The sequence below is a fragment of the Acomys russatus genome, chromosome 17, assembly GCF_903995435.1.
Source record: "Acomys russatus chromosome 17, mAcoRus1.1, whole genome shotgun sequence".
Lineage (NCBI taxonomy): Eukaryota > Metazoa > Chordata > Mammalia > Rodentia > Muridae > Acomys > Acomys russatus.
Window position 1 is genome coordinate 40,271,695 of NC_067153.1, and position 23,046 is coordinate 40,294,740.

General features: G+C 46.8%; 1 protein-coding gene across 30 annotated transcripts in view; it reads right to left on the reverse strand.

The window, feature by feature from the left end:
- The window catches only part of Rbfox2 (RNA binding fox-1 homolog 2), a 271,178-nt gene extending 255,158 nt beyond the window's left edge, over positions 1 to 16,020 (reverse strand). For 5 of the 30 annotated variants that reach the window (XR_007832191.1, XM_051159874.1, XM_051159866.1 and 2 more), the window contains exon 1: positions 15,768 to 16,004. Coding sequence is in view for 29 of the 30 variants with exons in the window: in XM_051159874.1 (XP_051015831.1) it covers positions 15,768 to 15,947 (180 nt within the window). In the remaining variant the exon portion in view is untranslated. Of the gene's footprint in view, positions 1 to 15,767 lie in introns of all 30 variants that reach the window. The other 25 variants (XM_051159878.1, XM_051159871.1, XM_051159863.1 and 22 more) reach the window with 9 other exon arrangements.
- Between the last annotated feature and the right edge of the window lie 7,026 nt (positions 16,021 to 23,046).

Here is a 23,046-nt window from a genome sequence, read left to right on the forward strand (position 1 = left end):
TGGAGACAGCATTTGATCCTAGGCAATCTCATACCAGCATGAACCTCTAGACTCTGGATTTTGTTTTGTTTTGTTTTTCGAGATAGGGTTTCTCTGTGTAGCTTTGCCTGTCCTAGACTCATTTTGTAGACCAGGCTTGGGATCGAACTCAAAGCGATCCGCCTGCCTCTGCCTCCCGAGTGCTGGGATTAAAGGCATGAGCCATCATGCACCCTGCTAGACTCTGGATTTTAATACAATGTAATAATTGTTCTGATGTGGAAATACAACGTGTAGTCAAAACATTATTTCCCTCAGGAGTCTGTGCAAACATCCTGGCCCCACTGAAAAATCAAGCTGCTGTGCCCAGCACTTCATGATTCAAATAAATCCTGCCACTGGGTTTAGGTTGAGAGGTGAAAAAAAAAAATTAAAATAATAATGCTGCTCCTTAGGTCTGCACCTCATGGCTCCTACTTGCTAGTCTACTCATGCATGCCATCATTTCCTGAGCCACATTCTCTGGAAGGTAAGATACACATAACGGTGTGTGCTGTTTCCCTAGAGATACTGGCTAGATACCTCTCAGGCTAACTGGGGGACATTCTACAGGTCCTGCAGAGGCCCACATCACCTTTCCCAGTGGAGACAGCACTGGCAGCTTACATCTCCCCACCCCCACCCCCCAGCAGCCACCAACCTAGATCGATGGCTCTTATCAAGATCACAGTAACCTGAGCCGCCTGCCAGCCCATCTCTAGAAGGCTACAGCAGGCGCTTTCCGCTATCAGATTGCACAAATGCCTGGAAACCTTACACTGGGTGTGAAGGAAAGCGCAATAGGCGAAACAACAGAGCATCTGGTACCCTGTCTGCGTTCATTCACTCATCGGGCAAAAGACTCAGGCCACTAAGAGCAACCCTGATTCACCCACTGAGCCGGAGGGGTCACAATGACTGTGTGATGAGCCTCGACTGAGGAGAGCTCGACATCCAGCTAGACAGGAAGGCACACCTCCACTGGCCTCATTCTCATTTCCAGGCTACTGTGATGCTGGCCCGGGATGCATTCTTCCTCATGGAACAAAGTCTCCTACAGAAGCCAACTCTAGAAACAGTTCAAGTCGGGTGCAGTAGCGCACACCTTTAATCCCAGCATTCAGGAGGCAAAAGCAGGTGAATCTGTGAGTTAAGGCCAGCCTGGTCTACATAGTGAGTTCTGGGACCACACTAAGAAACCCTGTTTCTAAACAAAGTATAAAACTAGTTCTTTCCCATCTTTAAATGCATTAGTCTGCAAAGGTTACTGTGCTAGAATCAAGCCTCAGTTTGAACTCTAATCCTCTACCATCCAGGAAATAAAAATATTTCCTGTGTGTTGAGCCATATCTTCTTACTTCCCATCAGGCCTCAGATACAGGGAGCCCATATTCTAGAAAAGAACATCAACCTGGGGCTTTCCACAAACACAGGGGTTACAGGTGGCTAAAGGCAATTAAACTTTGCTTTCTCACAATTCAAAAGCAAGTTTGAGTCACTGCAAAGCAGTGACATTCAATCTAAATAAACCTGGGTACATGGGAGATGTCTTACCTATAAGAGATGCCATATGAAATAAAAATCACTGCAGTCAGATAGCATGTGCAGATAGCAAGGCAGATCCTAAGTACCACGAATAACTATTGGGCTATCTGACCCACAGCTTGCCCCCCTAGGACAGACAGACAGACAGACAGACAGACAGACAGACAACCCGAAGCCGCTGGCAGGGAGAACGCTGATGGTACTTGGGTTCTACTCCAACAACTCTGTGGAGTCAAGGATGTGTAGCATACTCACGTCAAAGAATAAAGATGCAGTTTAGGTCTCTGGCCTTGTGTTTCTGGTTCCATGAGAAACAAGGCAGGGTACCAAATGAGGCCCAGGACTAATCATTCATCCACGCTGGACACACAGACACATCTCAGAGACCAAAACAAACTCATCTTAATTCTAGAAAGCTTACAAATAGAAAGGGGAGATCAAACTGACAGGAGAGGATGCCCAAATAGAGAAAAACAACAGTGAGCACTGTATTAACTCTTCGTTAGAGCTGTAGAGGTGGGAAAACGTGGAGGCACCATCTGTTGTGGAGAACGCACGACTACCAACCAGTTAGCCCAGGGGAGATGGGAAAGCCAGCAGAAGGCACTCTTTCTACTCCTCAGTCTGTGTATTCTGACTCTTAACCCGTGTGAATATATGGTAGGTTTTAAAATAAATGTAAAGTTGTGCATGGCAGCACACACTTTAGTCTCATCACCCAGAAGCAGGCTGATCTCTGAGTTCCAGGGCACCTGATCTACATAGTGAATTCCAGGCCAGACAGGGCTACACAATGAGACCTTGTACAACAATAAATTAAGCACATCAACTATCCCCCCCTAAGTAAAGCCAAGGGTTGGAAAAGCTACCTACATTCTAGATGCCTTTAGCTTTGATGATTTTATTTTGCCTTCCATGATCAATCTACTGATTGACATGCTATTAATTCACCATTCAATGAACAAAAAATTAGAAATGAGATAATTCTGAGACAAAACAACAGCAAAAAACACCCCATCATACACACCACAACCAATGATCTCATGTGGCTTCCCATAAATCTAAACCACAGGAAACCAAGATAAACACACAAAGCCCTGATATGCTTGGCACTTGGACATACACTGGCTATATCCAAATAACTTAAGAAAGACCCAGGGGTCAATGCTGGCTTCAGGTTCTGCAGAAAACATCACTGGGAATGTTTGAATGTTTTTAAGCCAGGCTTGGTGGGCACACCCTCAATCCCAGCACCCGGCAACCTGAAGCAGGAGCGAGAAGTGCTTTCAGGATTAAGTGTGTGCCATTCAAGGACAATGAATTACCTGCCTACAAGCCATTTTTCATCTGCAATAGCAGTGATTCCTAGCAAAGAACAAACATAAGAGGCCGTGATAAAGAGCCTCTACACAGGTAGAGGAGCCTCTCCTTGTCTCTCCCCAGTCCTGACTTTTAGGACTGTCTGAGGCAGGCCTTTCACAAACACACAGGAGCTTCATGACCACTCCATGCACCTTTAGGCAGCATGCTTCCAATTCAGAAAGGTGGTCACCGAGAGATGTTTAGAAATACTCACAGCTGTATCTGGTTTTTTGTTTTGGTTTGGTTTTGGTTTCTGGTTTTTTAAGACAGGGTTTCTTTGTGTAGCCTTGGCTGACCTCCAATTCACAGAGATCCACCTGCCTCTGCCTCTGCCTCCTCAGTGCTGGGATTAAAGGCGTGGACCACCACACCCAGCTTATATCTGTTTTCAATAAACATTACTGAGTTATATACTATTCCCTGGCACAAGGAACTACAAGCACATGGGAGATGGAAGACGCTCAGTCACCAGCTAAGGACTGTGTGAGGTCCATTCTAGTTTTTGTAACCAGTGACTGAGAAAAGCATCCGTGAGCATCACACACCTCAAACCACTACTGAATACTTTTCACTGTCCTATTAAAAGCATCTACAACTCTGGTAGAATAAATGAAAAATGTAGGATTCCAAAGAGTGGTGACTACAGTGCCCTGCATCTGGGGCAGATGGGACTCACCAAGAGAGGGAGGCACCTCATTAAATATTATGTTTATAAAGTCAGAGTGAGGAATTAACTTAGAAGCAGAAAACCTAGGCACAAATCCGGATTCGTTTAAGCCTGTTTAGAAATGCTTATATAAGACTTCACAGTCACAGCTGAGCAGTGGTGTCACATGCTTTTAATCCCAGAATTTGGGAGGCAGAGGCAGGCCACTCTCTGAGTTCGAGGCCAGCCTGATCTACAGAGCAAGTTCTAAGACAGCCAAGGTTACACAGAGAAACCCTGATTTGAAAAAACAAACAAGTAAGATTTCACAGTTCCCACATCTGCTTGGAAATGTGAACCATTACAGTTTTAACTCTGTTTAACTCTAACTCCCAAAGTGATTTCACTTTTTTTTTTCCAGAATGATATTTATTATGTTTCTCAAAGATCAACAAAATACAGCTTGGGATACTCCAAGTTAAAATCTAAAAGTAAATGAGCCCACCACTAAGCCCAAGAATATGAAAGTAATTCTTAAGATAGGCTTTTAAAACAAAACCTAGAGTGGCATAAAGCAATAGGGAACACAAACAGATACAGCGCCATTTATTATCACAACATTTAGCCAACTGACAAAAATCACTGATGGTCCCAGATAAGCATCTTTCTGAATGACCTTTGCCACACACAAACACCTTAAAACTTCTGACCTAAGGCACATTGTGCCAAGTAAACCAACTGGTCTCTAACACTGTAAAACAGGCAGCGCGAGGCCAAATTGGTACAGCAAAAAGACCCACATAGAATCACAGGAAGCAGCTACAGACCTATGCACAAGCAGAAAGCCAAAAGATGTTTACAATAAGCAATGAGTAACATGGGACTAGGGTGCTCAAAAATGTTAATATCTGCCCAGCATATATGGTGATGGGTGTTTATAATCCCAGCACTCAGAAGGTAGAGGCAGAGAGATCCAAAGTTCAAGCTCACCCTTAGCTACACACCTGGTTCAGGACCAGCCTAGAGACCTTGTCTCCTACCCCCCACCCCAAAAAAAGGACTATCTGAAGCCAGATGCAAACCTGAACGTGACCAGCAACACCTACCTCACAGTCTTCACTGATGTTAAACTGGCTTATTGGAAGACATGGTTCAGTCTATGGCTTCAAGTTCCAATACACCATAGAAAACATGCAGTTAAGCCAGTGAGTAGAGCAAACACAGACATATGAAACCTGCCTAACTCTGCTCCATTTTGGCAAATCAGCTGCTTCTCTGCCTCTCTCCTGGAAAGATGTGCAGTACAAAACCTGGTGGTACTTTCAAGAGAAGCACTACTAACCCCAACACGCTCTGCCAAAGCTCCCAATGTGCAAGGCAGCTGCTGCGGAGATGAAGCCCAGGCTGCCCACCACTAACAGTGACAGTGCTCCTATTTGTTTCCATGCTGCAAGGCAATGGGTTAAGCAGGGTGATGCTAAAAACCACCACAAAATGTGTGATTCTGCCGAACTGTGCTTTCAAGTCACACAATCCCATCATCCCATCCCACAGACTCCACCCTGCAGCAGGTACAGCTGTCCAAGCTACAGGGCCAGCCTGCCTAGGCATAAGGGACCTTATTTGCAGATGCTTTTGCACAGGGGGTGGAAAGTTAAAGGAGGGAAGAAGTTGAGCAAAGATCTCCAAGCCCTGCTTTCCACAAGATCACTTCCAAGCCTCTCAAGAATTTCTGTGGAGCATACTAACTACAGAAAGAAACCAAAGAGAAAAGGAAAACAAATGAAGGCTGAAAGCATGAGTGTGAAAGTCCCAGGAGAAGGCAATCTCTGCCACTAGCTCCATGCATGAGGCAACTGCTTTTCTACTGGCCTCAGCACCCAACACAAACGGCAGAGGCACATCACAAAACCCACCAACTTCCTGGGAAATGGAACCAAAGTCTTCCTGTCTCGGCTCATCCCCAGAAACTAATCCCTCAATGAGATCCATATAGGCCTGCTTTGGAAAACATCCTGACTGTCAGCAATTAATGTCCCCTCCTCCACAGAGCTGCCAATATGCAGAGGAAAAGCTCTCCAAATAAAGCAGTTGGAAGAACTTCCCATGAGCCTCTCTGCTCCTTAAGTGTTCCAACTCAAGCTGTAGCCTGAGGCCACAGTGGGACCCCACAGCCCAGTCTGCCGGTCCTCTATCTCTGCTGGTAACAAATCTGTCCCCTGTTCTGCCCACACCCACCTCCAGAGCAAGAAGAGTCCCACAGCCACCAACCCATCCCTCAAAATAATTATGCTTTGCTTGTGGTACTTCCAATTAGGATGGGAGAGAGGATCGATGCAGCCAGAAAGAAAAATAAACAGAATGTCTCCTTTGCGGGCTGTACTGCCAGAGTTGGAGAGATGACTTCGCAGTTAAGAGCACTGGCTGCTCTTCCTTCCAAAGGAATTGGGGTTCAAATCCCAGCAGCCACACGGCAGTTTACAACTACGTGTAATTCCAGTTCCAGGGGATTTGACACCCACACACAGACATACATGGAGGCAGAATACCAATGTAAATACAATTTAAAAAAAAAAAAAAAGAGCCATACTGCCAGTCTGGTGGTGGTGGCACTCACCTTTAATCCCATATTTTTAAGACCCTGTCTCAAAATCAAACAAGCAAACAAAGGTCATACGCCTGGAATAAAATGTAATAACCAAAGGAAAAGCGCTATTCCTCAACAAAGGAACCAGCCTCTATGTTAGAAAGATCCCAGGCTGGCGTAGTGGCACACACCTTTGATCCCAGCACTGGGGAGGCAGAGGCAGGCGGATCAAGCGCGAGGCCAGCCTAGTCTACAAAATCGAGTCCAGCACAGCCAAGGCTAACACAGAGAAACCCTGTCTCAAAAGAACAAAAACAAAAACAAACAAACAAACAAAAAAGACAGTTATTGGGAGCCAGGCGCAGTGAAGCATGCCTGTAATCCCAGCACTCAGGGAGGCAGAGGCAGGCAGATCTCTCTGTGAGTTCAAGACTAGCCTTGTCTACCGAGCGAGTCCAGGACAGCCAAGGCTACACAGAGAAACCTTCTGTCTTGAGAAAACAAAACAAGACAAAGCAAGTATTATTGGGGAGTTGGGTCCTTTAAAAAAAAAAAAAAAAATGTATGTATGGTTTAGCACACCCATCTCAAAAACTCACTTTCCTCCCTTGGAAAGACAAGCTTTTCAGCAGTTAGTCAACCACTGTCTTTGATAATTCAAGAACGCAGCCACTCTGTAACAGTGTTTATCATGATGCCACACAGTGCAAGACAAGTTAAAGGGGCTCTGCGGCTGCTCTCCCTCCTCTACTTAGAACCTGCTGCATCCACTCAGAAGCTAAAATGCCAGGTACCATGAAGCATGACCACTAGCCCTTAGGAAGCCCCTAACTACAGTAAGTGGGAAAGGCTGGAAGCTGGAAAACAAGCCAGGGATACAGGAACCAGTACCTCCATGTGAAAGCAGAGGGGAAAATAAGGGCCAGAGAGAAAAATGTTTCTAAAATTCTTCAATGAATCTATCTCCAAAGTTGAAATTTCAAAGAACTGTGTCACACTTCATTTTCAAACATACCCAACATGAGTGAGCTGAAAAACAAACAGCCATTGTGTAAAGTGTCTCCACGTACTAATCTTCCTGGACCCCTCACAGTATCTGATGAAACTCGCTGGCTGGGAGGGGAAGGTTAAGGCCCACACCAATCAGGCAATTCTAGTGGCAATGGTGGTGATATCGCTCAGCCACAACCTGCCAGACTCCCTGGGCAGCACGGCAGAAAGGCCGGTCAACAAGCTGCCCCATGAACCCAACATGTTAGTTCCCAACGCCCATCTCTCTGGTGTGGCTCCTGTTTTCTTTAACATACTATTACAAAGGCGCTTTTACACATACACACGTGCAGTCAATTAATATCTGAGCACAGGAAACCAAATATAAGGTTGCCATGCCCACCCAACACATTTGGCAGTTCAATTCCACTCCGGCTTCTGTTCTCAGAAAGCTTTTTCTCACCTCTAACCCCAATACCAGCAGAGAGATCCAATAACACACACAGAGCGTGCAACACCCAGCCTTCCCAGGAGCTGCGAGGCAGACCAAGGGCCAGACCCTCAGCGGAAAAATCTGGGGAAACAATTAAAGCCATCTGTGAGCTGCAACTAGAAACAGAAGACAAATCTTAACTCCTCCGAGAACATGGCTCCGTGGCCACTGAGGCAGGCCTCAAGTGGTCTGAAGCCTATGGACCCCCACGGCCATCACAGTTCAGGCAGGAGAGGAGCGGCAGACATCTGAGCAAATGTTAGTCTAGAAGCCCTGTAACAGGCTGGGGAGCATGCTTGCCACACAAGTGTGAGGACTGGATTCAGGTCTCTAGAACCCACCTAAATGCTGGTGACTGTGGTAGCCATCCTGTAATCTGAGCTTGAGAGAGGCAGAGATGGGGAGCTGGACCCCAGCAAGCTCACTAACTAGACTAACAGAAAAGGCTCTGGGTTCAGCAAAAGACCTACCTCAGTATATAAAATGGACAGTGATCACGGGAGACCACAGACATCAACTTCAGGCTTCCAAACCTGCATGTGCACCAGTGAGCATACACACACGCCAACACATTTACACATGTGCATACAAAGCACACATGTAAGCATACTAGAAGAAAACATTAAAAAACAAAACAAAAAAATAACTAACAAAACCATACCACTGGGTAGAGGGGAGTAGTCAGAAGGCATGCATGGGCAGTCAACATTCAAGCAAGTCTTGAAGACTGGGCCTTACAAATAAGGGGTAAGGAGGCAGGGGCAAAGGCACAGAGAAGAGACAGGAGTTTCCTGAAAAAGAACAGGAACAAAGTAGAACAAAGTAGAGGAACACTGTCTTCAGAATCTGCAGTGTCTGACCATGGATGTGGGGGTAAAGTAGAAAAAAGGGAGGCTAGAACTCTGGGCAGATGTCAGTCCAGAAGGACCTGGGAGGCCCAACAGGGGAACAGACTTGATCCTGGGGCAAGCACAGGCTCTTACAATATTTTAAGCTGACTTAACAGCAGATTTACTTTTGGGGAATCCCTCCGATCAACAGTCTAAAGCTGGTTTGAAGACACTGAGAAAACAGAGGTACTCCTGTGCAATTCTACAAATGCAACTGTAAGGAAACAAGTGAGACAGCAATCAACCTACGCAGTGCAACGTAGTAATCCAAGAAAGACAACTGCACTGATCCTGTGTCCCAGGTTCTCAGGAGGAGCAGCAGCCAATCTGTCGCCCACCTCCCAGGAAGGCTCCCCTGGAGTCTATACACACCAAGTTATTTCAGTAGCCTCTGCCTCTCACAAAGAATGAAGCCCCCTCCGCACCACAGGAGACCTCAACGGCAGGTTCATTCTCTTCCTCCCCATGGAGATAGAGCGAAGGAGGCTTCCCAGTTTAACACCACTCATCTCTGACGTCCCCAACTCTGGCACTTAATCAATCGGAAGCACATTAACCACTCCATGCTGATCAAGCAGTAAGCAGGAACTTACTGAGTGCTGTACAGCAGGATATAAGGAGGGCTGGGAATCGACATTCAGCACTGATAGGCACTTTAAATAATCTCAGTTATTCATTGTTGTAGCTCATAAGCATTAATTCTGCCAGGTCACAGATGTATGTGCAAGAGCTCAAGGCCTTGCCAAGAGTTGGTAAATAGAGAAGCCAGGACTCAGGCGCAAACAGGGGAGACTCCTGACATTACTACATCACCTGTAAAATGAACAGATAGCAAGTGTTTACACAACCAGCTTGATAATAACAGCCTCTCCCCCTTTATAGGAAGAGTTAACCCTTTAAAGTCTCAGCTAAGGGATCACTCAAAAAGGTAAGTCATAACTAGATGATAACAAATGGAACCTCCAAATGCTGCTAAGAAAGGGTCACCCCTGAACACTAATAATCAAAAATGTTCAGGCTGAGGAACTAAAGACACAACTCAGAGGTTAAGAGCACTGGCTGCTCTTGAGGAGCTCTGGAACTCCATTCTCAGCGCCCATAGCACCCATATTGTGGCTCACAGCCATATTTAACCCCAGTTCCAGGAGACCCAACAGGCACACATGCACACACATACATGCATACAGGCATAACATTCATACACATAAAGTAAAATAAAACTAAAAAGAAAAAATTTAAGTTCAGGCTCAAATAAAATAGTCAAAGCAACTTGTCTATACTCCATAGAAACACACACTCCCCGGCGGTCCCTAAGATAACGCTTGGGTGGGAAATGCCCTGTTGCTCCCTCACTCTCGAGGTTGATTTCCCAAACCACTTGCCAACCCAAATTACAGAACTATGTCCAGGATTCACATGGCAGCTCTGATCCGATTTGTCCCAATCCTGGCTCAAGCAGCTTTGCGATACCCTCCTAACTAGATCAGCATCGGCCAATGGGCTTACTCAGGCTGATCTGAGATGGATTAGGTAATGAAACCTTAGCCATGTAAGCTGCCCGCTCCCACTGGGGCGGCAGGGAAAAGAATAAGAAACTCAATCCTCCAGGGGCCACCTACACGCCACATGTACTCGCCATGCCTCGCCCCATCTGTCCACTCCAGCTCCAGAGGATGCCATTTCCTTTCCACCACCTCCATGGCTCTTCCCTCCTGTCTCCACAGGAAGTTTAGTGTGCCCTAGAGTAAGGTGTTTATGATGTGTCAAATATATAACAAAAATCCAAACAGATCCACTCACTGAACAATTAATTCTGCCATTGAAGCCCAACAGCCACTAAAGGCCTGAGTGTCAGCCTAGCCCATCACTAGCACCATTACTGTGCGTGTTTACATGAAGGAGTCTGCTTTCCTTTCCCTCATCCTGTAATCTTAGGGCCTGTCTGCACTAGTCTGCTTAATAACAAAATGAAAGTTCAATGTCTGGTTAGCTCAGGTTACATTTGCATGTCAGTATGACCGAGAAAACAGTAACTAGACGGTTAGAAGAGAGAGGGAGCTACGGCTCGGTCCTCCCAGCCTGAGCCACCCAAAGAATAATTCTACTTGTAAATCAGGCACATCCCCAGGTTCATGTTTTTGCGTTTCCATGTCATACATTAAAAGAAGATTTTAAGATAAATAAATAAATTCTGTGGTTATGCCTCAGTTTTCCCCACCTAAGTGTTCTCCCAAAATTCAGTGCACATGGCAGGACAGTGATGGCCCACATCTTTAATCCCAACAAGCAAGAGGAAGAGGTGGGAGGATCTCTGCAACTTCAAGGGCAGCCTGGTCTACAGAGTGAGCTCCAGAACAGCCAGGGCTGCACAGAGAAACCCTGTGTCAAAAAACAAAACAGACAAACAAAAAAACACCACCGCCAACAAAAAGATTCAGTGAATGCCCTAGCTCCCAGGAAGAAAGCATTTGGAGATAGAGTCTTTGGAAGGTTTGAGGATTCCATGAGGTCATAAGGGTGGGGCCACTGAGATAAGTACCATTACATAGCTCTCACTTTCTCTACCAAAGGCCACCCCAGCAGACAGCCAGCTGGTACTATTTGTACAAGAAGCAGACCCTCACCAGGTCTCAAACATCCTGGCACCATCCTGGACTTTCAAAGCTGCGAGATATAAATGCCTGTTATTTAGCAGCCTGAGGCAACTAAGTCAGAGAGAAAGCAGGTGTAAGTCATTTAAGTGAGGTACTGTCCGTGAAAGGACTTGTGAGGAAAGCACAGTGCTGAGTAACTTTACTGAGAGCAGCACAGTGTCAAGCTTCAGAACCAAAAACCCAAATGAGGGTCCAACTAGATGCCTACCTAGAAGATCAAGCCAGAAATGAGCAAATGAGAAGATGAACAGATACCACAGTCAGACACAGGATACCTAGGAGCCGTTCCCCGAGACCAGGAAGAGCCTCCCTACTAGAGTCACTAAAAAATGAGCTACACCTGATGGCTAGGATCTATAACCCTAGCTACTCAGGAGTCTGACTCAGAAGGACAATAGGCCCTCCTAGGCCACAGTGTAAGTTCACCAGCCCAGGCAAAGAAGTAAGATACTATATCAAAATATAGAGTAAAAATGGGGCTGGAAATATAGCTCAATGGTAAAATGCTTGCCTAGCATGCTCAAGGGTTTGACTCTGCAGTGCTGAAACAAAACAAAACATTCGCATGAACTACAGGTGTAGCTGAGTAGCAGGGCAATTACCAAGCAAGCATGAGGCCCTAGGCTCACTCCCCAGCATGTATGGGTTTATACACACACTAGCACACACGTACTTACACACACTTGTTCATACTGCTGAACTCACTTAGCTGTCTAGATTGATGACTTTGGTCAGAAGCAGTTAGTATCCCTCAAAATCATACCAACTTTTCACTGCCGTAAGGATTTTCGCTGAAGGTTTTAAGTAATAATTAAGACGCACCTTACACAGCAGCCAAATTCCTAGAAAGTGACATAAGGACACAATTTTTGATAATTCAATTGTTTGTAATCACTAGAAAGGCTGACTGAAAGCATCCCTTGGTGTGTTTTGGTAGAGCCTCCAAGTCAAACGTATCAGTCTTGCTGAAAGTGAGGTGATGTGCTCACATCTACACATGTTACACACTTAGCGGTCCACGAGTGCAGTGACTATCTCCAGGCCCTTTTTCACAGCTAGGCTTCTCAACCCACACTTCAGTTTTCACATGGACTCCATCTTTTACCTCCAACTCCACAGTCTAGGTCTCTCTACTTCTGTTCTCTCACCTGGGCTGAGTGAACTCTTCTCTCCTCATGAGGCTTCTGTGTGCTGTTCTAAAAAGCACTAAGTCTTCCTCTCTCCCTCAGGTTCCTTCTCAACCTAAGGCTTACAACACAAACCCAGACTCTCTGGAACCCCAGCACTCCACTTTGGAAGTAATGATGAAGGATGAAATATAAAGTTTAGAGGCCTGAGACTCAGCCTTGGAACCTAGTGAAGGGTTGTAGTTCCATTTAGTAAATGGTCTCGGGGAATTAACTCAGTCAATGCTGCACTCTGTAAAAATTAATCCTTGGCACTCATTCTATGATTTTGTGATGCTTCCTTTGCTCAGGAATCTCATGATTATTTTAATCCCTAGGTTGTTTGTAAGTGGTAAAATTCAACTTCAACTGAATAGACATTGAACATTTATTATAAACCCAGTTGTTATGAAGAATAAGCAAAGGAAATACAGTTTCTTCCTTGTAGAAGCTTACAGTCTAAGGAAGTAGGCACAATGAAGCCTCTAATGACAACAAAAGATGAGGCGTAAGTACAAATAAATACCCTGGCAGGCAAAGGCAGAGCCGAGCTAGTGCCAATTATGCTGTCGGAGAAGTCTTCAAAGACCCAGCCATGACTTCAGAAAAACTCCAGCTGTCTTCAAATCCATAAAAAGCCTTTATGAAGATAAGCTAGCTGCATAGAGCCTCCAGGCCCTTCTAAAGTGCTGACGTTATCTCCTGAGAAGACCCATGCCTGCACATTCTGCACTAGCTACCCTAGCCTCCAGGTCAGCGCACCAAACTGCTGCTCTCCCAATGCCTCAGCCCTCTGGGTTCCTCTTCCTTAAACCACTGAATGGCCTGAATCCTCTTCCCTAAAACCTCTGAATGACTCACAGCTTCACTTCAAAGTTCACCTACAGAGAGACCTCCCTGCGCCACCTCTAAGGTGCCCAATCCCTTTCCCTTCTTAACTTTCTCACACGCTAACAAAAACTGCTTGATTTGCCTCTTTCCACAGAATAACAATTCAAAAAAAGTAGGGTTTCTTTATATATCCTCTAGGGTTAAAACAGTGCCTGAACACTACCCAAGTCAGAAGCAGGGCTCTGTGACTTCAAAGCCAGCCTGGTCTACATAGCAAGTTCCAAGACAGGACTAAATAGAGAGAGCCTGTCTCAAAGGCAAATAAACAAAAAATAGTGCCTAAGAGTGTCACAGCTGCTTGATAAGCACCCACAGGTTTTTTTGTTTAACTTTTCATTCATTTGTCTCCTTGCCCAGGTCACATGCACAATTAGGAAAGGGAACTTAGCTTGAGTTTTTAAGAAGGCAACCTATACAAACACTTTTCTAAATAAGAAAACAGAGGTCCCCAAACATGGGTTTTCCCCAGGACAATACAGCTAGTTAAAAACAGAGGGCTACTAGCAATGATGATATTAATACCTGTGTGACATGGTGTAAGAGAACTATTATAACGAGCTGGGCATGGTAGTGCATGCCCATAATCTCAGAAACCTACTGGGATGGGAAGGTAGAAAAAGGAAGATCAGGAGTCCACGAGTTCAAGGTCATCCTCAGCTACCACGGTCAGCTCAAAACCCTATCTCAAAAACAAAAACAGAAACAAAACCTTACAACCATAAGCATGTACAAAAGGAAAAGTAAAGACTATCCATAAATATAGAGTAAACTAATTCTCTGTGGGATAGTTTTAAGTTATCCAATTGCACCCAAAGGACCTAATTCACTCCTTCCTCTGCACATCCCAAAGTCCCTATGCACTACTACTCCGAGTATCACTATCCTCAGCCAATGTGAAGGCAGTCAGCAAGTAATAGGCCCCAGGCAGAAGAAAGGGAAAGCAAAAACAAAAAACTCACTACTGACTGGGGGGAGGGGGGAGTGACTACACATGTCCTCAGATGAGCGCACACTCCAAGTGAACACGCCCGTCAGCGTCTCTGCACGGAGGTCCCCCTTTATCACCCAGTGCTGACCCGGCTCACTTTTCGTCTCCTCACTCTTCTATGGCTCCAAGACTGACCTCACAATCCCTCTGCCTGACAGACTTCTTCTAAGGGAAATAAAAGCCAGCAAACAAAAGAATTCAAAAATAAACACCCAGGGAGTTCCTTCTGCCCAAATCAACAGAGGTAACATAACAGGGCGGATTCTGCAAGGGAGACAAGAGGCATACAGCAAACATGCCAGGCTAAGAACAGCTCCTTCCCTGCCACAGGAAGTCAGGCACAGGAAGCCTTTCAGTGTCGCAGAGATTTCCAAGAGTGGTGGTGTAACGGAGAGAGCGCAGGAATAGGAATTAGAACCAGCTAACTGGGTGGCTTTAGGCAAGTCACTAGTCTTCTCAGGACTTCTAATGGCCTATCTGTAAAAATGAGGTTTAAAAAAAAAGCACATGCTGAAACTTAAACACACCCTTTCCTACCACAACTTAAAAAAAAAAAAATGATACAAAGTATTACACTTCACAGAAAGTGTACATAAGCCACGCTGTTTAACCCTTGCAAGTGTAATTAGATTGAGAACCCCTGGTGGGAAGGATGGTGTCTCTGGTCCCTTCCGTCTCTAACATTCTATGGTTCTAAAAGAATTAGAAAGCATCCCGTTGCTGCTGTGAGCCTCTCCGTTTCATGGCCAATATTTTGTAAACAGCAAATCCTAACGCCTATAAAGGATTCATGCCCTTCTTCAAACTAAGTAGCAACCGACAGTATCAATATCTTTGCCATTACCTACCTCAGTTTAGCTTACCCTTGAGGCCACAACTCAGAAACCAGTCTCCTAACAGCCCTATAAATTTTCTTCTCTACCTCAGGTCTCTAAGGAGCTACTCTGTGCCCTACGAATGTAGAATGCAGTGGGTAAAGCACAGAAGGGACATGACTTCAGACTTAATAACAACACGCTGCCCAAAACTAAGCCTGAGCATCACGCTACCAAACTCCGCGGACTTCGCAACACACTCGAGTAACTGATTGAACCCACAAGCTAAGCCACATCCCCTTTCAGGCTCTCTCCAGGAGTTGGCTAGCTTTTCCATCTGCCCTCCACATGCGGCTCCCCTTTCCTTACCCCAGTGTGCGCCCAGGGTAAACCAAAAGGCGCCCCCTTCTTCTCAGGAGCTTTCCCACCAGATTCCCTCGCTCTCGGCTCGGCCCAACAAGCTCATCCTGGACAACCAGACCCAGTTACCCCAACTTCTAAAGGAACTAAGGACGTGCTTACGAAATGGGCTGCATCCCGATCCTGTTCAATTCCTCAACTCCAAAAAGAAAATCCCACTCCCTCGCGCTGCCTCCGCGGCCCCTTAGGAGCCCAGCCCCTGCACCGGGCCCCAAGCCCACTCTCCAGCCAGGCCCACCCGGCGCCCCGAGGCCCGAGCCCGGCGCGGCCCGCCGTAACCCGGCACCGTCCCGCGCGGTCACCTGCATCCCGCCGTCGGCCACCTCCTCGGTGCGCGGCCGCTTGCTCAGGCCGGGCTCGGGTCCGTCTGCCCCCGCTCCGGGCACCGGCAGCTCCAGCTCCGACTCCCGCTTCATGCCCCGGGCGGCGGCGCCCGGCCCGAGCTGAGGCGGCTGCTGCTGCGGCTGGCCACCTTCCGCCATCCGCCCGCGCCCCCTTCGCCTCCGGGAGCCGGGCGACCCGCGACAGGCCACCTCCCCCTGGGCCTCGGCCCCGACTGTCGCGACAGGCGGGCGCGCGCCGGCCCCGCCCCCCGCGTGCGTGAGTGCGTGCGCGCCGGCCCGGAGCCCGGTTTTGACTTCGGCTCCGGCTTCACTACCGCTCCGACTCTGGTTACGGCTTCGCCTCCGGCTCCGGCTTCTACTCCGGCTTCGCGCCGGCCGCCCGCTCGCTCGCTCCCTCGCACGCGCGTGCGCCGCTCCCTCGGTCCCCTTGGTCCTTCAGTCCCGCTCTCCCTCACCACTCGCCGGCTGCGCGAAGAAGGGGGCAGCCCGGGCTCCCAGTGTGAGGAGGGCTGTTTATTTGGGAGGAGGAGGAGCGCGAGGCCGCAGCGAGCTGACTGGTCGGGATCCTCCGTCCCGCCACTGTGGCAGCGCCGGGAAGGCGGGGAGAGAGAAAGGAGGGAGGGAAGGAGGGACCTGGATGTGTGGGACTCTAGCCCGCCCGCGCGAGAGGAGGCTGTGCCGAGGGGGCGTGGCTACGCCCCTCGGCAATCTCCGCCGCCTCCGCGCGGGCCGCCCGCGGGAGGCCGGGAAGGGATCGGAAAAGCTCGGGAATCTCCGGGATGCTCTGGGAGGCACGGAGAGGAAAGGGTCCGCCTCTTTTAGGGCGGTGGCCGGAGGGCGGAGTTTGAAGGGCCAGAGTACGGGGGAGCAACTCTGGCTAGTGCCAAGTAGTGACCTGATGTCTCCCATCTAGCTGCCTGGGGTTTGGGTGAGCAAAGGGGCACTCTGCGAGAGGAGGGTCTCTTTTCCTGCTTCCTCTCCCGCCCAAGAACTGGCAAGTCCAGGAATGAAGACTCCCATATATACTTTTCTGAGAAATTTTGCTATGAATAGAATTAGCATCCCTGATGATGTTAATAATGCCTGATGTTGTCAGGCCTGGTGGCACACACCTTTAATCCCAGCAGAGGCAGGAGGATCTCTCAATTCGAGGCCAGCCTGGTCTACATAATGCATTCCAGGATAGCCAGGGCTACACAGAGAAAGCCTGTCTTGAAAAACCATAAATAATAATTAATAATAATAATAATGCCTGTTTTTAAAGTACTTTAAGGTTTACACAATGCATTCACAGAACCGTTTTGAGCCTGACAGTGGAAAAGTTGCTTTCGATCTAATGGATGAATCTAAATTTGCTCAAGTCCCAAAGCAGAAAACGTGGCAGGTCCAGATCGCATTTTCTTGTTTTCACTCCTTGCTGCCTGAGTGGCCCTGCATTGCTTATCCGCTTCATGTAGTTAGGTCTGTCCAGTAGGTTTTCTCTGTCTGATTGTAGTGGAAACTGCTTCTACCTCTCAGGGTCTCATACTATGCTACATACAGGACATATATACATTGTGAGATGTTTCACAATAGCCTCCCTGGCTTTCCTTTCCTTGCTACTTTGTTGTTGCTGAGATTATACTAGGTTTTTTGTTGTTTTTTTTTTTTTTTTCAATTTTTCAATTTTTATTTGTTTAATCACTTAACAGCCTGATCCCAGCCCCTACTCCCTCCTCTCCTCCCCGTTCCACCCTCACGCCCACCTCACCTCCAGTCTATCCTCTTTCTCTCAGAGAAGGGGAGGCCCTTAAGAGGTACCAACCCACGATGGCACCTCAAATCACAGCAGCAGTAAATGCATCTTCTCCCACTGAGGCCAGACAAGGCAGCCCAGCCAAGGGAAAGGGATCCAAAGGCAGGCAGCAGAGTCAGAGACAGTCCCTACTCCTGTCTAGGTCAGGCTGGCTTGCTGCTTTAAACAAGTTAATTTTTCTCTTTGGATCCAAAGTGTAGTATCTGCAAAATAAATTGTTTGGATCAGTTGTTCCCAACCAGGGAAAGTTTCATACCCACCCAACATCTCCCATTTCCATATTTGTCATTTGATAAATGTCATTTTTCACAAATGGAGGCGGCAGCTGCTGGCATCCAGTAAATAGAAGCTGGGGATGGTGTTCAAAACTCTACGGTGCATAGAGCAGACCCTGCAACAGAGAGTTGTCCAAACTGGAGTGTCAATAGTTAAGAGATTGAGAAACCCCAGGTCAGATGATTCCTAAGGCCACTTGCAACCAGCCTGTGACTTGGCCTTTGAGCTTGAGTTAAGCACCTAGAACTAGACAAAGTGGTGAAGTGCTTCAGAGTCAGAGCAACCCAGAAAGCCCCAAGGCTTTACCGCCCACTGCCCGCGTGATGTTGGATCTCTGGTGGGTAAAAGGCTCCTGGAAAAGAAAAAGACTGTACAACTTGCCTCGAAGCTGCACTTTTTCCCCACTTTCACCACCCCCCACAGACAGGGTCTCTCTGTGTAGCCTTGACTGTCCTGGACTCTTTGCAGACCAGGCTAGCCTCGAACTCACAGAGATCTGCCTGCCTCTACCTCCCTAGTGCTGGGATTAAAGGCGAGTGCAACTATCACCTGACAAAGCTGGACTTTTGTTTGGTTTTTTTGTTTGTTTGTTTTTTCAAGACAGGGTTTCTCTGTAAAACTCTGCCTGTCCTGGAACTCACTCTGCAGACCAGTCTGGCCTTGAACTCATAGAGATCCACCTGCCTCTGCCTCTCTAGTGCTGGGATTACAGGCATGCACCACCATACCCTGCTCAAAATAAATGTTCTTTACCAAAATCAAAGACTGTCCTTATCACTGTTTTTTGTTGTTGTTGTTTGTTTTGTTTTGTTTTTAAGGTTTCTACACGGTTTTGGTGTACAACAAGCTATCATGATTTCCTTTACTGGGTGGCCAGTGTTGAGTCCAGTCCAGTAAGGGCGTGCAGGCCAACTGAATGAGCCTGTGTCCTTTCCACCCTGACACAAACACTGCTGGCCCGTGCTTAGCCAGTTTTTCTGGATCCAACTGTGGCAGTTTGATCAAACACAGCAAGAATGAGAACCCTAGCTGAAATTTCAAGGGTGACTGCCGAAGAGCAGCAGTAACCCATCTGGCCTTCAGATGTCCAGTGAAAGAAAGGGTTAATTACCATTATTGTGGTTGCTCTAGAAGGTGGCTTGGATGAGGCTACCTAAGATTCAGATGGGATGGACAAAGCTCCATAAGTCATTCACGGGTGTAACCACTAATGTCAAGCCAATTATTCATTTTTACTAAGCCTTACATCTCTCCTTTGTAAAAATGACAATAATAATAGTCATGATGTCTTTCTGAGCACTAAATGAAAGCACTTACCAGAATGCCTAGCATAGTAACTGCTTAATAGGTAGTAATTATTTGTCATCTAATTTATTCAGTGCCAATAAGCTACTGGCCAGGAGCTCATGGGACTGGGAATGGAAACCCAGACATCTCTTTATAGTGCTGTTTGCACCACCAGTGCCTCCCTACCAGCTCAGTGTGTAGAACTAGAGTCCCACTTAAATCTGGGGTCTCCTAACTGGCACTATCTTACAATGAACAGGTCAAGCCTGGTCCAGTTCACCCGACTATGACAGCTTGAAGAAAACACAGCTGTCTCTGGTCTGACCTATGGAGCAACAATAACTTTCTTTTTTTCAAACCTAAGCACATAAATATTTGGTTCCTTAAAAAATTGACTTGCAGCCGGCGTGATGGCACACACCTTTAATCCCAGCACTTGCGCCTAGGATAGTCAGGGCTGTTACACAGAGAAACCCTGTCTAGAAAAAAAGAAAATAATAATATTATTAATAATAACAATAAATGAAAATAAACTTTAGAAAAAGAAGTAGAGAAGCTGAAGAGATGGCTCAGTGGTTAAGAGCACTGGCTGCTCTCCCAAAGGTCCTGAGTTCAATTCCTAACAACCATATGGTGGCTCTGATGCCCTCTTTTGACATGCAGGCATACAATAAAAAATAAATAAATAAAATTTAGGGGAAAAAAAAAGAAGTAGAAGAGACTAGAAGTCAGCCAGTGAGCTTGTCAAATGCACCTGTAACTTCAAAAAAGACAGCTCCTTCCGTTTCTTACATTCTGAAGCTACCTGTCTGGAAATAGATACATTGTGTATCAGTCTCCTCTGAATCCAAACATTCTATCTCCCCAGGATCAAAAGCAAGAAAGTAAACAACTCCCAGGTCTCAGAAAGGTCCTGAAATTTAAAGGGTTCACAATGTCCCCTCCCCCAAGGCTATATAAACAATAGGATCCTCCGGGGATTATCTGACCTATGGAACTGCCTATAAATCCTGCAGCAAGCTCCAGGGGTGTAGTTTTGTGAGTCATCACCCATGCTAGAAAGGGCTTTTCTTTGATGCACTTACCTTTGAGTTGTCCGTACGGTAGCTCCTCACCCACACTGCTGTAACTAGCACTTATAAACGCACTGGATCACAGCTAGACCTGAGTGGACTTGTTTCTTTGGTCTGTCATTGGTGCCCTATCTGAGGTGAACACACGTTTATCCACATCGTCCCAGGCAAAGTCACACAACAAAGCATGAAATAGTACCGAAAAAAAAAAAAAATAACATTGAAGAATTATTTTCAAGATGAGGCAATGGCTCCTGCAGCACTAGCTTGAGGACAAGAGCTCAGATCCCAGCATGACAGTCCCCAGTAATTCCAGCACTCCAGAGGCAGAGACAAGAGATACCTGCAGTGAGCCTAGCCAGACTAGACTTATCGATGAACTCTGGATTCTATTGAGAGCGCCTGCCACAATGAATGAGATAGGGAGTGACTGAAGAAGACTCTCAGACCTTGGCCCAGACACATGCACATTCATACATTCAAATGTTAACATACCAAACACAGACGTAAGCATGGGGCGGGGAAAAGAATGTTTTTATCATTCTTTGTCCCCTCGGTGCAGTGCCTGTTCTTATTTTAATATCTACTGCACCCTCTGAGAACATTAAATGGATTTTTGGAGTATAGAGATAGATACAAACTTGCTTAAAAGAAAGGGAAAATCCCAGCACTAGGGAGGCAGGGGTAGGCGGATTGTTGCTGTGAGTTGGAGGCCAGCCTGGTCTACAAAGCGAGTCCAGGACAGCCAAGGCTACACAGAGAGACCCTGTTTCAAACAAAACAAAACAAAATTGTTCTGAGGACCCAGCAGACCATCATGCAGGAAGAAAGAATGAATAAACAAAGAGCTAAGTGCAGTGCATCATGACTGGAGCGCACCTCTCACAGTGGGCAAGAGCGCAGTCTCCAGCATCTACTAGACGTAGCTCTAAGCCTGCCTCCCCTTACAGCTCTGCTTGTGCAAGGATGTTGGCGTTGATGGTGACCAGTCTGCCTTCTATATTACATGCACCGCCCCACATCTACTTTCTTCATTGTTACTTGCAAAATCATAACTTTGTTCAATCTTCCCAGCCTTGGGGAGGAAAGAAGAAAGGAGGGAAGGAGGGAAAAAAGGAAGAATTCCTTCAGGCTTGCTGGCAGCTAAGGACAACCATATAACACAGTTGTGGCGCTCAAGATGTAGGTAGGAGATGCAATTTTTCTCAGCTACTAAGACAAAACCTCAAGAAGAAAAGGATTCTTGCCTTTTGCCCTTCTTCCTGCCTAGAACACAAACGGGGAAACCAGCAGATAGCTTGTCCCTGCAGCAGCAAGGCTGCATTCTAAGATTGGTATTGGAGAACCACTAGACCCACACAAGCCTGGCAACCTATAATGCATTTGCTGTTTGAGAAAAGGAAGCTCCCATTTGGCTAAGCCACTGTGGATAGGTTTCAACATGCAAACAGCCCAACTCAAGTCCTCACCGATATAATCTATAAAGGATAAAGGTGGCGTCTCTCCTGGTTCTTTTGAGCATTAAATAATGCATGTAAAGCCGTGAGCGCCAGGCTCACAGGCACTTGATGGGTGCCACTGAAGACCTTCGTACTATCACTATGCCTCTCTCTCTCTCTCTCTCTCTCTCTCTCTCTCTCTCTCTCTCTCTCTTTTTTTTTTTTTTTTTTTTTTTTTTTAGTTTTTCGAGACAAGGTTTCTCTGTTTAGCCTTGGCTGTCCTGGACTCACTCTGTAGACCAGGTTGGCCGCGAGCGAACTCACAGGGATCTGCCTGCCTCTGCCTCTTGAGTGCTGGGAATAAAGCTGAGCGCCACCATGCCCAGCGCACATCTCTCTCATCCTTATTAGAATGATTATTGCATATGCCCAAACCAAGAGGGCTGCAGAGGTAGATGCTACTCCCTCCGGCTGGAGGAGATAGAACGGGTTTTGCACCGAATGCTACAGTTAACCTAGGTCTTAAGACCTAGGTTTAAACGATGAACAATTTTCCAGGCTATGGTTGATTTCCCCCCTCCCCCCTGTTTGGCTTTGTTTCTTATACTTACATATTTATTTAGTGTGTGTAAAGGCCAAAGGACAACTAACTTGTCTGCTTCAAGCGCTCTCTCTCTCTCTCTCTCTCTCTCTCTCTCTCTCTCTCTCTCTCTCTATTTTCAGCATGCAGGTGAAGCCAGGGGGGGGGGGAGGCAAGGAAGGACCTTAACTGACTTAGCCACCTTGGCAGCCCCAGGCTATGGTTTCAGATGAAAGAGAAGTAAATTCTTGTGTCTGCCATTCCCCACTAGGAGATCAGAGGCTATCAGTTTGGCTCAAGAGCAGTGCTGGGGGTCTTCAAATAAACAGAGAGTATGAGAGGCAAGTGGCCTTCCCATCTGCAAGTGGGGACCAGAGCACCCATCCACAAGAATATTTCAAAGCCTCTAGAAGATCAAAAATCCTAGGAAAGACAAGTTCAAACCAGTTAACCCAGTCCTTTGATTATCAACAGTCATTCACAAGCTGGTGCTGTCTCTCTTTTTGGGGGGGGGAGCAGGGGTGGACAGGGGATGGTTTGAGACAGGATTTCTCTGTGTGATAGACCTGGCTGTCCTGGACTCACTTTGTAGACCAAGCTGGCTTCAAACTCACAGAGATCCACCCGCCTCTGCCTCCCAAATTCTGGGATTAGAGGCGTGTGCCACCATGCCCAGCCTGGTGCTGTTGATTTATTTATAATCTCTTAGAGAATAAGAGAGCTTAATTTAGTCCTTGTCTCAGATCCTGTGTCCCTTGCACCTAGCAGGAACACAGAATGGACGTTT